The sequence below is a fragment of the Peromyscus eremicus genome, chromosome 15, assembly GCF_949786415.1.
Source record: "Peromyscus eremicus chromosome 15, PerEre_H2_v1, whole genome shotgun sequence".
NCBI lineage: Eukaryota > Metazoa > Chordata > Mammalia > Rodentia > Cricetidae > Peromyscus > Peromyscus eremicus.
The window spans coordinates 42,945,161-42,957,622 of NC_081431.1; the positions used below are offsets into that span (position 1 = coordinate 42,945,161).

At 44.1% G+C, this 12,462-nt stretch overlaps 1 protein-coding gene across 1 annotated transcript in view; it reads right to left on the minus strand.

The window, feature by feature from the left end:
• Niban1 (niban apoptosis regulator 1) overlaps positions 1-12,462 on the minus strand; it is a 149,929-nt gene that overhangs the window by 29,307 nt on the left and 108,160 nt on the right. Inside the window, exon 6 of the mRNA XM_059280874.1 lies at positions 202-317. Within this exon, the coding sequence (XP_059136857.1) occupies positions 202-317 (116 nt within the window). The remainder of the gene's footprint in view (positions 1-201; positions 318-12,462) is intronic.

A 12,462-nucleotide genomic window follows, 5' to 3' on the forward strand; every position in this document is an offset into this window, starting at 1 on the left:
TGTTGTGGGCTGCCCTGCCGAATGCCAGGTCTGCTGGTCTTCATGTTAGGTACCCAGCGGCTTAGTAACAAGATGCTCTTAGACAATGGGGGACATGGCTTGGGACCCACAACTTCTATTCGTGCAGCTTTCTGAGGCTCACTTGTTAAATGGCCTCCTACTCCACAGATAGAGGATCCATAGCTCGGAGCCCCACATTACCTGGACTTCATCCCCAGTGATCATCTCCCAGGAGCCATAGTGACCCTTCTCCTGCCGGAAGAACTGCACAGCTTCTAAAAAGGCTTGGGCTTCAAATGTCGTCTGCTTCATGTAATCTAAAAAGAGAGAAAGGGGAGCACTGAATGAAGAGAAACGCTGTTTTGCATTTTTCTGTGGTTCTTCAAGTCCAAGGAAGAAACATTTTTTATTGCAAGGCACAAAATTATGAGAACACAGAAAGCTAAGTAAGTCGTCCATTAGCTATACATCTGCAGTTGTATATCACACTGCTTACTCACCGTCCAAGCTGATCACTTACTGAGCAAAGTGGTCAGGACCACCACCACCTTCCCCCAACCTCTCTCTCCCTCCCTCCCATGCCTCAAATGCTTCCTCCAGGCACCCAGTGATTGCATGCCACCAATAACTAACCCTCGTATGAGCAATCCATTAGTGGTGCATCTGAACCCAAGCTAACGTCCCATTTCTCTGTGAGCTGACATCAGCCCTTTCTGTCAAAAGCACGTCTATATAGAATGCTAATTTATGTAAATGAAAGTGATAATTGATGACACAGAGCAGGATGCTGTTTATTTAAGCACATCACCTATTTCATTGAGAACTGACAAAAATCCCAGAGGAAAGCACGGTTGTCACCTCGTTTGACAGACGACGATGACAAGGCACAGAAAGCTGAACTGACTGCCTGTGGTCACACAGAGAGTGAGCAGAGGATCCAGGTAGACCTGGGGTAGGCATCTGACTTTAAGCCTGCTTCCAATCATTACATTACACGTCCTAACTTGATGAGTTTGTCCCTCAAAAAATATGGCTTTGTTTTTTTTGGAGACAAGATTTCTCTGCGTAGCCCTGGCTGTCCTGGAACTCGCTCTGTAGCCCACGCTGGCCTAGGACTCACAGAGATCCTCCTGCCTCTGCCTCCCAAGTGCTAGGATGATTAAGGGCATGTGCTACCACTGTCTGGCTAAAATATTACATTTTGATCGTGTTATAGCTGACAAATAAGATATCACCAGAGAGGAGTGACTGTTCAATGGTGGGATTTAAGGTATGGAGCTGGGACCTGGGACTGAATAACCTACCCAGAATTCCTTAAGTCATACTATGTGTCTTCTTTCCTAACACATAAAACTAGCTTGTGGTTGTTTTTTTTTCTTTTGGTTTGTTTTGGGGTTTTTATTGGTTTTTTTTGTTTTGTTTTTTGGTTTTTTTTTGTTTTTGTTTTTGTTTAGGGTTTGCTGAGAGACTCACTCTGTAGCCCAGGCACACTTGGAACTCACAATCCTGTCCCAGCCTCCTAAGTGCTGGAATTACAGGCATGTGTCACCACACCAGCTAAAACTAGCTCTTGGAGGAGAAAATGTAACAGAAGTGTAGAGATTTTCATGTGGGAAATGAACTTTAAAAATAATCTTGGACTAGCCAGATGGTTCAGAGGGCAAAGGTGTTTGCCACTATGGTAGTCTGAAAAAAAAAATGGCCCCCCCAAAGGGAGTGGCACTATTAGGAGGTGTGGCCTTGTTGGAGTAGGTATGGCCTTGATAGAGGAAGTGTGTCACTATGGAGGTGGGCTTTGAGGTCTCATATATGCTCAAACCACACCCAGTGTCTCAGGATCACTTCCTCTTGCCCAAGAGTCAAGATGTAAGAATTCTCAGTTCCCTCTCCAACACCATGTCTGCCTGCATGCTGCCATACTCCCAGCCACTGTGTCCTACCGTGATGACAATGGACTAAACCTGACCTGTAAGGGAGCCACTACAATTAAATGTTTTTCCTTTATAAGAGTTGCCACGGTCATGGCGTCTCTTCCCAGCAGTACAAACCCAAACTAAGACAGTCATCAAGTTTGATGATCTGAGTTCAATCCCTGAGACATACATGGTGGAAGGAAAGAACCAACTCTTACAAGTTGTCCTCTGTCCTATATCATGGCACACATACCTCTATAATCAATCAATCAATTAATGCAAATAAAATTCAAAAATACTCTAACCAGGCACTTCTGGGAGTACAACTCAGTGGTCGAGAGTTTATGGAGCATGTATTGGTCCTAAATTTGGTAAGTTTCATGTCCACCACACACACACACACACACACACACACACACACACCCCTAATCAAATCATAAAGAAATCCACTCCTAGAAGGGGGAAATACAGGATGGTTAAAGGGCAAGCTTCCACTACAAAATGGCTCACAGCTCTCTTGCTGGAAACTGTAGTCTCTATATAATCTATAATCTGCAAATGTTGGTGCTATTAGAATGAAGGCACCTGGCTCTCTGCTGGGAGGGGTGGCACCTTAGTGTTAGACCAGCAGAATTACTCAGTCGAGGTTAAATGGTTGTTATGGGGCCTGGGCATGACTTAAGAGACTCAGTCTGTCCTGGCAGATGGCAACCAACCGGCAGATTGAGGATTACCTTCTGTGAGGTTGGTAATCTAGCTTATAAAGCACCGGGCACTTACAAGAAGAAACACAGCATCTACAAGAGTTAAAGAGTCTTCCTAGTCAGGGTGCCACAAAGCCGAAGAGAGACACCTTCAAAATCACAGAAGAGGAACCAACATTGCTAACATCAACACAGAGTTTTGCTCCAAAGGGAAAATTGGAAAAATGGCCTGCCCCGCAAATCAAGTTTTCAAATTGAAATATCTTCTTTCTTGTTATTTTTCTTGGCTTGGCAACTCACTCAGTGTTTAGCCTCAGAGGATTAGAAAATGAAAATGAAGGTCGTCCTTTTCAATTGCCTGTGCCAGCTGCGGGGCTCTCCCCACAGTGGGACTGTGATCCGGGGCTCAGCACGCTGGGAAGGACTGGACCGAGTGAAATGGAAACTGTAATTATCATGTGGAGGCTCGAGATGACTCATGTGCTCTTATTTTTAACAGCTGTTTTCATTTCCAATCTCAGGAAACAAAGAGATGGGAAGAAAATGTGACTCTGTATTTGGATCGGGTGAGTATAGCCAGATCTGCCCGCCAAGGAACGAAGGTTTAGATTCCTCAGGGCTTTACAAGCGGCCCAGCTCCTCTTACTTCTTCCCCCAGCTGACCTCAGTAACTGTGGGAGATATTTCATAAACTGTCCACGGCCTTCTGTGTCTGTATCAGAGCAAACTGACATGTGTACCGATAAGTATATGTTAAAGGTCTTTAGGGGGGAAAATGGAAGGAATGAAGCTTTGGAGACTATGATATTAGCTTTAGACAAAAGTCAAAAAAGGAATGTCATAAAGCAAGCATGTAACAGTGTGAGAATGACACCCTTACCTCAGGCAGAGAAGAAAGGGACAAGGACAAAATGGGCCACAAAAGAAGCCACAGTTGGCCAACAATGGAATCCGGGAGATAAAGAGCTCTCTCGTCGTTAGGACAAAGGAAAATTTTAGCTTTCCCCTTTTTATAGTGGGAGAAAGATCTATGCTGCCAATTTGTCATTAGATTTTCAACCGATAAGCTAATTAAACAAGTTGATTTATGAAAAACTTAGAGAAGAAATCTGCCACACAGTAAGATTCTCTGTGAGTGTCTGTTCTGGTGATCATAAGCAAAACTCCAAAAGCAATCGCCAACTCACTAAGCAAACAGAGAATGAAGTTTGCCAAAGACAGAGCTGTGCGGCGCAGTTGTAAAACGACCTCCGTTTCTCTCCGGCTGTTTCAAGAGGCAGAGCTGAAGTCAGTACAGGTGTTTAGAGGAGGCAGAGGACCAAGTTGTGCGATCAGCTTCCTGTTGGCATTCTCCAGGGAACACACTGCAGCTGTGCAGCTGCCCTCTGTCCCCCCCCCCCCCCCCATGAGCAAGCGAGAGTTTAGTTCCCTGGCCTCCAGCGTCAGCGGTTTGGGCTCTTCCACAAAGCTTTCCCTCTGCAGGAAGACTTATGGCAGGTAGCAAGCAAGCCAGAAACTTCCTTTTCCCACAAGCTGTAAGGCCACACAGGGGCCAGATGTACCAGGGAGCAACTGAGGCGGCATTTGTTGAAGCCAGATGAAGAAACTGGGGGTGGAGGTCCCCCACCACTGTATGACCTTTCTTAACTGAAGGTCATACAGCTGGTCAGAGTCGGAGCCACGAGCTGAAAACTCAGCTCTGGCGGGGTCCTGCGTGACCTTGGCATTCCCACTTAAATCGTAGACTTCGAGAAGCAGGAGTGATCTCACTGGTCACCGACCGTGAGCTCTAGTGCTGAGAGCCTTCAGAATGCCAGAGCTGTGCTCTCAAACGGTTCTAGTGACGGAAAGCTCAGGATTTAATGAAATGGTTCGTTCTGCTTCTGAACTGCTCTAATTATTTTAAAATTTAATTTTTTTCCTTCTTTCAAGCCATTATGTTTCCATGCACACCACCACCACCACCACCACCACCACCACCACCACCACCACCACCACCACCACCACCACCACTCAATTCCCCTCTTTCAGAGTCAATTAATTGCCGTTACTCCCTTTCCATACGGCAGGGCTAAATCCCAGGCATCCACTGAGTGGACTGATTTTCCTTCGACCACTCTTTAAAGAATTTACCCCTTGGATCTTTTGAATCGGACCCTCTTTTCTCCTCAGTGAGCAACTCTAATTCATCATCCTCTTGGCTCTAGAACTCACCCTAACACATGGGACAGTCCCCTGCCCCTTTTCTGGTTTCTTCTTTAATGCAGCCACAGCATCCGGGTGACTCATGCCTTTCTTGACATCCAATAAAATCCATAAATGTTTTCCATCTGAAACGCTTGCCAGCCTAAGCATCTCCTAACTTGGCACTTCCACTTTTGACGTTAGGACGGCCTTTAAAGCGTAGCCATATTAAGTGACAACTTGCTGTGACCAGCCCCACTTGCCAAACCATTTAAAAATCATAATTCTGTCTCATATCCCCTTTCATCCAAGAACCAGAAAATTGGCTACATTTGCCTTCTTTGTTTCTATCCAATTCACTGGTAAAAATGTTCCTAAAGTCCAGGGCACAGACAAACCCTGGGAAACTATAAGCGTTTTCGGAGACATGTGGGAGACACATTGCAGCCAGCCATTCATTCAACACTCAGTATCCCCAGGGCCAAAAGACGTCTAGGAAGCACGGCCCTCCTTGGTCTCTGCCTGGGTCCTCATCCATGCAGCTGCATGGAAAACTCGTATGTGAGAGAAATGATTAAGGATTTTGCAAGGGAAGCTGTGCTTTCCTAGGCCTCTTGGGGACAGTTATTCAGGGGGCCAGCCAGAGAGACATCATTTTTGGTTTTTTCCACTTGTACAGATTTATAACATGCCTGAGTTAACCGAAACCCCAAAGCTCCCAGGCCTGTGGAGTTGCTGTATGCTGTGTCTCCGGCCAGGCTGGGCCAGATCTGGGCTTGGAAGCTGCCTTGTTATTCTATTTTATGGATGACCTGTACCAAGCCCTGTTAACTGATCTGCCTAGCGATTTGGGCAAGTTATGTAACAGCGTTACTCTCGGGCTGCTGTGGTTCCCCTTACCACAGACACTTTAAACTGGCCTCGGTGCCAGTTCATAGTGCCCTCCTGGGCCAGCTCCTTGTCCTAGTGTTCTTCCTAGAACAAGGAAGAAAAGGTGTATGGCCAAGATGGCCAAGATCTATGGAGTCACTCCCCTGGATTAGAAACTGTCTCATAAAATCCCTACAAAGGGATTTTTACAAAGATTAGGGCCTGAGCTTCTGAGTTAGCTCATGGACAAGCAAGGCCCGCTCACCTCCAGACACTTTTCTAACACTTTGTGATTTAACGCTTCCAAACCACTCTGAGATAATTCTGGATTCACACACCATGATGTAATGTATGTTCTATATAATATATATTTATACATATACAAATGATACAGGAAGAGCCTTGAATGTTCTTTTCCCAGTTTCTATCCCACGAAGACACATTTTTTGATTATCATAACATGAAACGCATGTGGATGCAACCCAAACTTCTCATTCAGATTTTCATAATGTTGCATGCATTTCACGCCCCACCGTGTGTGCGCACATGTGTGTGCATGTGTATGTGTGTGCATGTGTGTGCATGTATGTGTGTGTGCGCAGGTGCAAGAGAGGGGGGGGGAGGGAGGGAGGGAGGGAGGGGGAGGAGAGCCCCTAAACTATACCTTTTATATAAGAAAGGAGATTGAAGAGCCAAGTTAACAGCACTCTTCATCTCCCAGCTCTTGTAGTCTTCCAAGTCTGTGTGTGTGTGTGTGTGTGTGTGTGTGTGTGTGTGTGTGTGTGTGTGAAAGAGAGAGAGAGAGAGAGAGAGAGAGAGAGAGAGAGAGAGAGAGAGAGAGAGAGAGATTAATGTTTGAAGTTATTTTCAAGGGGTGTTTCGTCCAAAGTTTAGAACCATGTAATTCAGAACTTTGATTCTATGGCAGGTTTATCTACCCTAGACTCCTCACTTCAAAACTGATCTAATCAAGATCTAAACAGACCACGAACAAATACTGCTAAAATTAAAGCAAAATAAACATAAATTTCCTCACTAGAATTAGTAATGGTTGGTTTCCACTCTAATAAAATGAGGGTGAATTTTTTTACTTTAAACACGATTTCTATGTGACCAGCCTGAGTAAACATCCTTTATTACATTATAGGGGCTAACCCCAGGGAACAAGAAGAAGATTGCTAAATTACCAGACATCGCTGAAAGACATCTTAGAAAACTGTTAGACTAAAATATAAGTCAATTACTTACATTAGCTGTGTGCTGGTTAGTGGACATGGGCCCATTAGGCATAGAAGATGAACACATCAGGAATATATGTACACATTTCAGAATCCAGTGTCAGTTGCTCTGGGTGAGACTACAAAACCTCAGAACTCCCTCAGAGGAGATGGAATACTCCTCAACAAATGCAGGGGAAAAAAAGTATAGTGAAGAAAAATTATTTTGAGACAACTTTTAACCACACAGAAGAAAACCACAGAGATGAGCCATGCCCAGTCATCTCATGAATTCTTGACTTGTCAATAAAACCCAAAAGACTATCAACAGCGAAAAGGAAATGGCGGTCTTTAGAACAAGGGAAGGCAGACTGGCCTCACTTCCTTCAGATTGGGTGATTAGAAGGCTGATGAAGACATCCTCCGTCTAGATTTTAGCAAGGCACTTGCCAACAGCTTGCATGATTTTGATTGGCGCACCCAAGATAATGCAAATGGACCAGCAAAATCAGTTAAAATAAATGATGGGTGCTTGTTAAAGAGCTGAGATTATTGACTTCATGGAGGGAAATCTGTAGAGCACCCCAATGCAATGTCAATTCCTTGGAAATGTATACATCTATCTAGCTATCTAATACATTAAATATCAGATCTTATTTACCTATCAACATACCACAAACTGGGATAGGCCCTGAGGATATAAGACAAAATGGAGAAAGTTTTTAACTCCAAGGTCTCCAAAGTCTACTAGGTTACAGAATCTGAATCTAAAATAAAATATGGATAACTGAACTTAGAACTTACACCAAAAACACAAGCACAAAATTAAGTGGCACGTGCCCCACACATTGTAGGTTCGCAACAAAAGACTAGTAAGTCAATTCTTTTTTGTGAAATTCTAATCTTTAATTTCTTCTATATTTGTGGCATATATATGGATAGTTTTTTATATGTGCACATTTGAACATTCTACAAGCAGAGGAAATCCTATCCTAAGATGCACACTTAAGGTAAGACAATTGTGAAGAACAAAACTTGAAGACTGCCCCTAAGCCTGGGTTTCTGAGTATCTATGAGATCAGTGTGAGAGGTCTAACACGGTCATCCACAAAGCGAGGGAAGCTGGGCTTCAGCCCTGTGGGAAACAGCCAAGTCATTAGTAGACTCGGAGATTTGCTCTTCCAAGTTTATCATTCTATACTATCCTCTCTTGCAGAGCACCCAAAAATATGTTGCAAATACTTTTAAATAAAGAAAGAAAAGGCAGAGTATTTTGAATTTGACTGAAAGAATGCAGAGTCTCACGGCCTTGGAGAGTGAAATCCAGAGTGAAGGGATCCTGGTGACGGTGAAGATTTGCTGTAAGAACTCTGGCCTTGCTCCATGTAGATTCAGATCTTCGAGTCAGGACGGGCAAGAGGTCACAGAGCATGGCTGACTCTAACTCAACCTAAGGAATGAATTTCTAACACCTAAGCTGATCTTAAAGTCAACTGGGTCCCAGCAGGCTGTCAAGAATTCTCCAGTGGGGAAATGCTCTGTCACGGCTCAGTTACTTTGTAGGAGATTCACTCAGATCCCTTTAGTAAGTCCTCTGCGGCAACACAGTCTCCCCATCATGGCAATGATCACTTCATAGCTAGTATGATCATGTCGGATATGTCTCTGTGAGCTCTGGGAAGATTAGGGCTGTTCTTTGTATTAATCTCGGCTTCCTCGGTTCCCAGTGCAGAGGATTTATCAGATGATCAAAGAAAGAGGAAGAGAGGGATTAAAATGGTTGAGTGAGTATTAGACTAAATCTCCTATAAGGTTCCCTCTAATCAGAAGTTTCATGGTTACAGACAAAACCCAAGAGATGCCAATAATGAGAGTGTCTTAATGAGTCCCTCCCTTACTGCTTTAAAGAACCACAGAAGGAATGGAGCTCCACCTGTGCCCCCAGATGTCAGTGAGCATCAATGTACCCTAATGACTTGTCCAGTAAGTTGCTGGACACTCCACTCCCACAGGTTCTGACTTGGTGGACCCAAGATGGGGCCCAGAGTTTGCATATCTAATATGCATCCAGGTGGAGCTCACTCATGCTGCGGCTCAAGGACACACTTACAGAAGTGTTCTGCTGCAGCATTGGGAGTGTGATTCTCACACATCAGAAGCACCAGTGGACAGAATTCCCAACAGTGGTCCAGCAGGTCTGGGACTGGAGCCAGGGTGATTCTGTTGCGGTGGTTTACAGACACATATGAGGGGGGAGGGATGAATAACAGAAGAAATAGGTATAGAAAAATCTGATGCTTAAATATTCAGGGTCTTAATGGCCTTGTTCCCTCATCAGCATCAAGTTAAGAAATGTCCTTTTTGGCCAGCTGTCATCCATTTAATACAAATGAAAACTTACAAATTAGTATTTAAAATTAGTATTTAAAAAATGGTACAAGGCTGAGATTTATCTGAGAATATATGGACAAATGGTAACCACTTGGGAACGGTCAAAAGACACCATTTTAAACCCATGAAACTCCCCGCCCCCAGAAGCAGTCACTGACTAGACATAAATCCTCAGCTATAATCCTGGTTAATTTCATTTTCCTTTTTTGTGAGTGCTGTAGATATGCGGTCACTATCCCTTATGTGACAGCAGCCTACTCTTCTCTAGGATAAATGATCTCAGTTCCCTTTGCTTTAACTTTTTTTTTCAAAGCCGTAAAAAATAAAAATGGCCCATGTCCAGCCTCATCCAAACAATATGGGTGCTGTCATAGTTCCCTCTTTCTGAATTCCATGAAACCCGCTGTGGTCTGAAGGTGAGATGCATTACAATGCTTTCCATGGGCATGAGTTCATTTATCACACTATGGGACTTGACTACCTGGACGGAGCAAAGCCAAGAGGAAAATGACAGAATCGATGACTTTCTGTGGACACACAAAGATGGCTGCGTGAGCAGGTTTGTGTAAGTTCAAACCCGGCACTTGAGACTCTGACAGCCGCTTGGGAGATGCCTCCAAACCCCAGCAAAGCGAATGAAAATGACCTCATTCCCTTTTGAAAAGGTGACTTTCAAAGTGTCTACCATCAAATGTTTTTTCAGGCAGGTGTGGTGACGCACACACTCAGGTTGCCTTTCCGCCCCCAACCACAGAAACTGAGTCATCTGCTTCTCTGTGACATTGTGGAAAGTGGTGTGGCTAACTTCTTGCAGGCAAACCTTTACCATACAACCTGGACAAAATGTAATGCATACCTGTGTTTTTAAATAAACAGGGAAGATTCTCTCCCAGCCATGGACTGGTCTTCAACCATATTAGAACTTTATCTGGTTCCTGGAAATGGCTACTTACAAACTAGTATAATGTATCACAATAGCACAGGAGATGTTGGAGGGAGTCTTCCCAACTGATTCTATGGACAGCCTTCCCTTGTGAACCCAGAATGCTGAAGTCTTAGCCACACTCATGAGAGCACACTTCTCACAAGCAGAAGCAAGCAGTGTAATGACTGGATCAGGTTGACTTCAGAGAACGAATCACTGGTATGAATTGGCATCGCTCCATCAAATCCTAGCCTGACACACCCACAGGGCCCAGCACAGTCTTTTGACGCTATCTGGAAGTATCCAAGCATCGTCATTACCGATGATGAATAGCAGCATCTACCTTGAACTTATCAGATTTTACAGTTTACAACAGCTCATTTGATTCCCATAGCAATCTCATGAGGCAGGCCAGCCAGACGTAATCATTCTAGGTAAAAAATGGGAAAATCTGAGAAGCAAAGAAATTTATATCCCTGCCCAGGGTCATAGCAATAAATAACTCATTCTATCAAGCCATCAAGTGAGAATAAAAATAATAGGCAGACAATGAATTTCTAGCTTGATACAGACTCAACTTCAAAATGGACCTAACCTTACTTAAAACTTGTAACCATGGTCTACCTTATCTAGAGTAATATATTTCACTTTCCTTATTTATAACTTTCTCCCAAAGGCCTGAAAACTTCAATCGACCCATCCTCTCCTTCCTTCTTAAGAAAAAGGAAGGAATGATAGCCCTTAGTGCCTGGGAACCCATTGACTGCCCTGGCTATGAAAGTGAGAACACGGGCTCCTTTCTGGTGTCCTCCTTAGGTTTTGAGGGGCAGTAAACTATTTGGGGCTTAAGTTCTTAGGGACCAGGTCATTTAAAAATAATGGGAACCCCAGCAAGCATGTATCAATAAAAATAGTGTCTACATTCCTGACCCATGACGAGGAGCAGTTTGTGTCTAATTTCTGGGTTAGCTGATCCCACGCAGCATACCAATTTTCCTAACTGCTTTAAGCCAAAGGACATTTGGCAAGCATTTTGCTGTTGGGGTTTTGGAGGGCCTGGGACTCTGTATCGGTATGTGTTGTCTCACAAAGTAGTCACTTAATACGACTTTACAATTGGGCTCAACTGTGTGATTTGTGAAAACTTGAAGAATTTATAGTTATTTTCAGGAAAGGCCAAAGATGTCTTGTTAAATAACTAGCTTACAGCAAGTTTACAACAAGATAGAATTCCTGACTGGGATGGAATGACTCAAGAGTTGAGCTAGGAAGGTCATGGAAAAGTAGTCTACGATTGCTTTAACTGCAAAAGTTATAGAATGACATACCCATCCTGAATCAGCAATGTGCAGTGACTGGAAGGGAAAAGGTAAGAAATGGAAAGAGTTATGGTAAATTTTTATGTTCCGGACTTCACATTTATGAAATGTATTAACTGTCCTTTGGGAGATACATGTTGATTTAAAAACATTTAAAATATGCTAGGCACCCTCAGGAGGCTGAGGGCAGAAGACTGCTGAGAACTGGGAGGCTAGGGTGGGATACAGTGAGTTCTAAGCCAGCCTGGGCTAGACTAGGACCTGTCTCAAAAGAACACAGTGACATTGATGATGATGGTGATGATGATGATACATATATACATACACTTACTTATCCGCATGACCATGAGCTATTTTTACATCTCCAGAGTCAAGGTAGTCCCATGGAACTTTGGCCCTTAGATTCTGAGAGAGTACCCATGAGCACATTCTAGGGTCCCCACATGCAGGGGCTGTGCCCAGGAGCCAGAAGTAATTAGCATTAGTGGGTGGGATGTCACACCTAAAGGATGGTGTTCTCGCCCTGGAGGCAGGTGGAGCTTGAGCCCGGCTCTCCCTTGAGCCCTCCTAGCAGTTAAGGAGGTGGTTCTTGTCTCCTCTCCTTAAAGACATTGCTTAGTGGGGTTCACTCAGAAGGCCCCACTGCTTCCTTCCAGGGCTTAGCTCTTCTTGAGCAGAGAACAAACCCTGAGGTCACGTAGTACTCCAGGCTTCTTACAAAAGTCTGTCAAAGTATGATGATCATCCGCTCTTCACCAAAGCTGAGCGAGATCAGAGAAGAACATGTCTACGTGCATCATCTGCAATAAAACTGGGAGAACATATGTGCTGTCTACGACTGCATCCTTAGGGGCAAGGTCTGTCCTATTTATATAGTACCCTGAATCAGTAGTGACTGCCGCTTCCACTGTGGGGCTTAAGGCAAGTTACTTTGCTTCT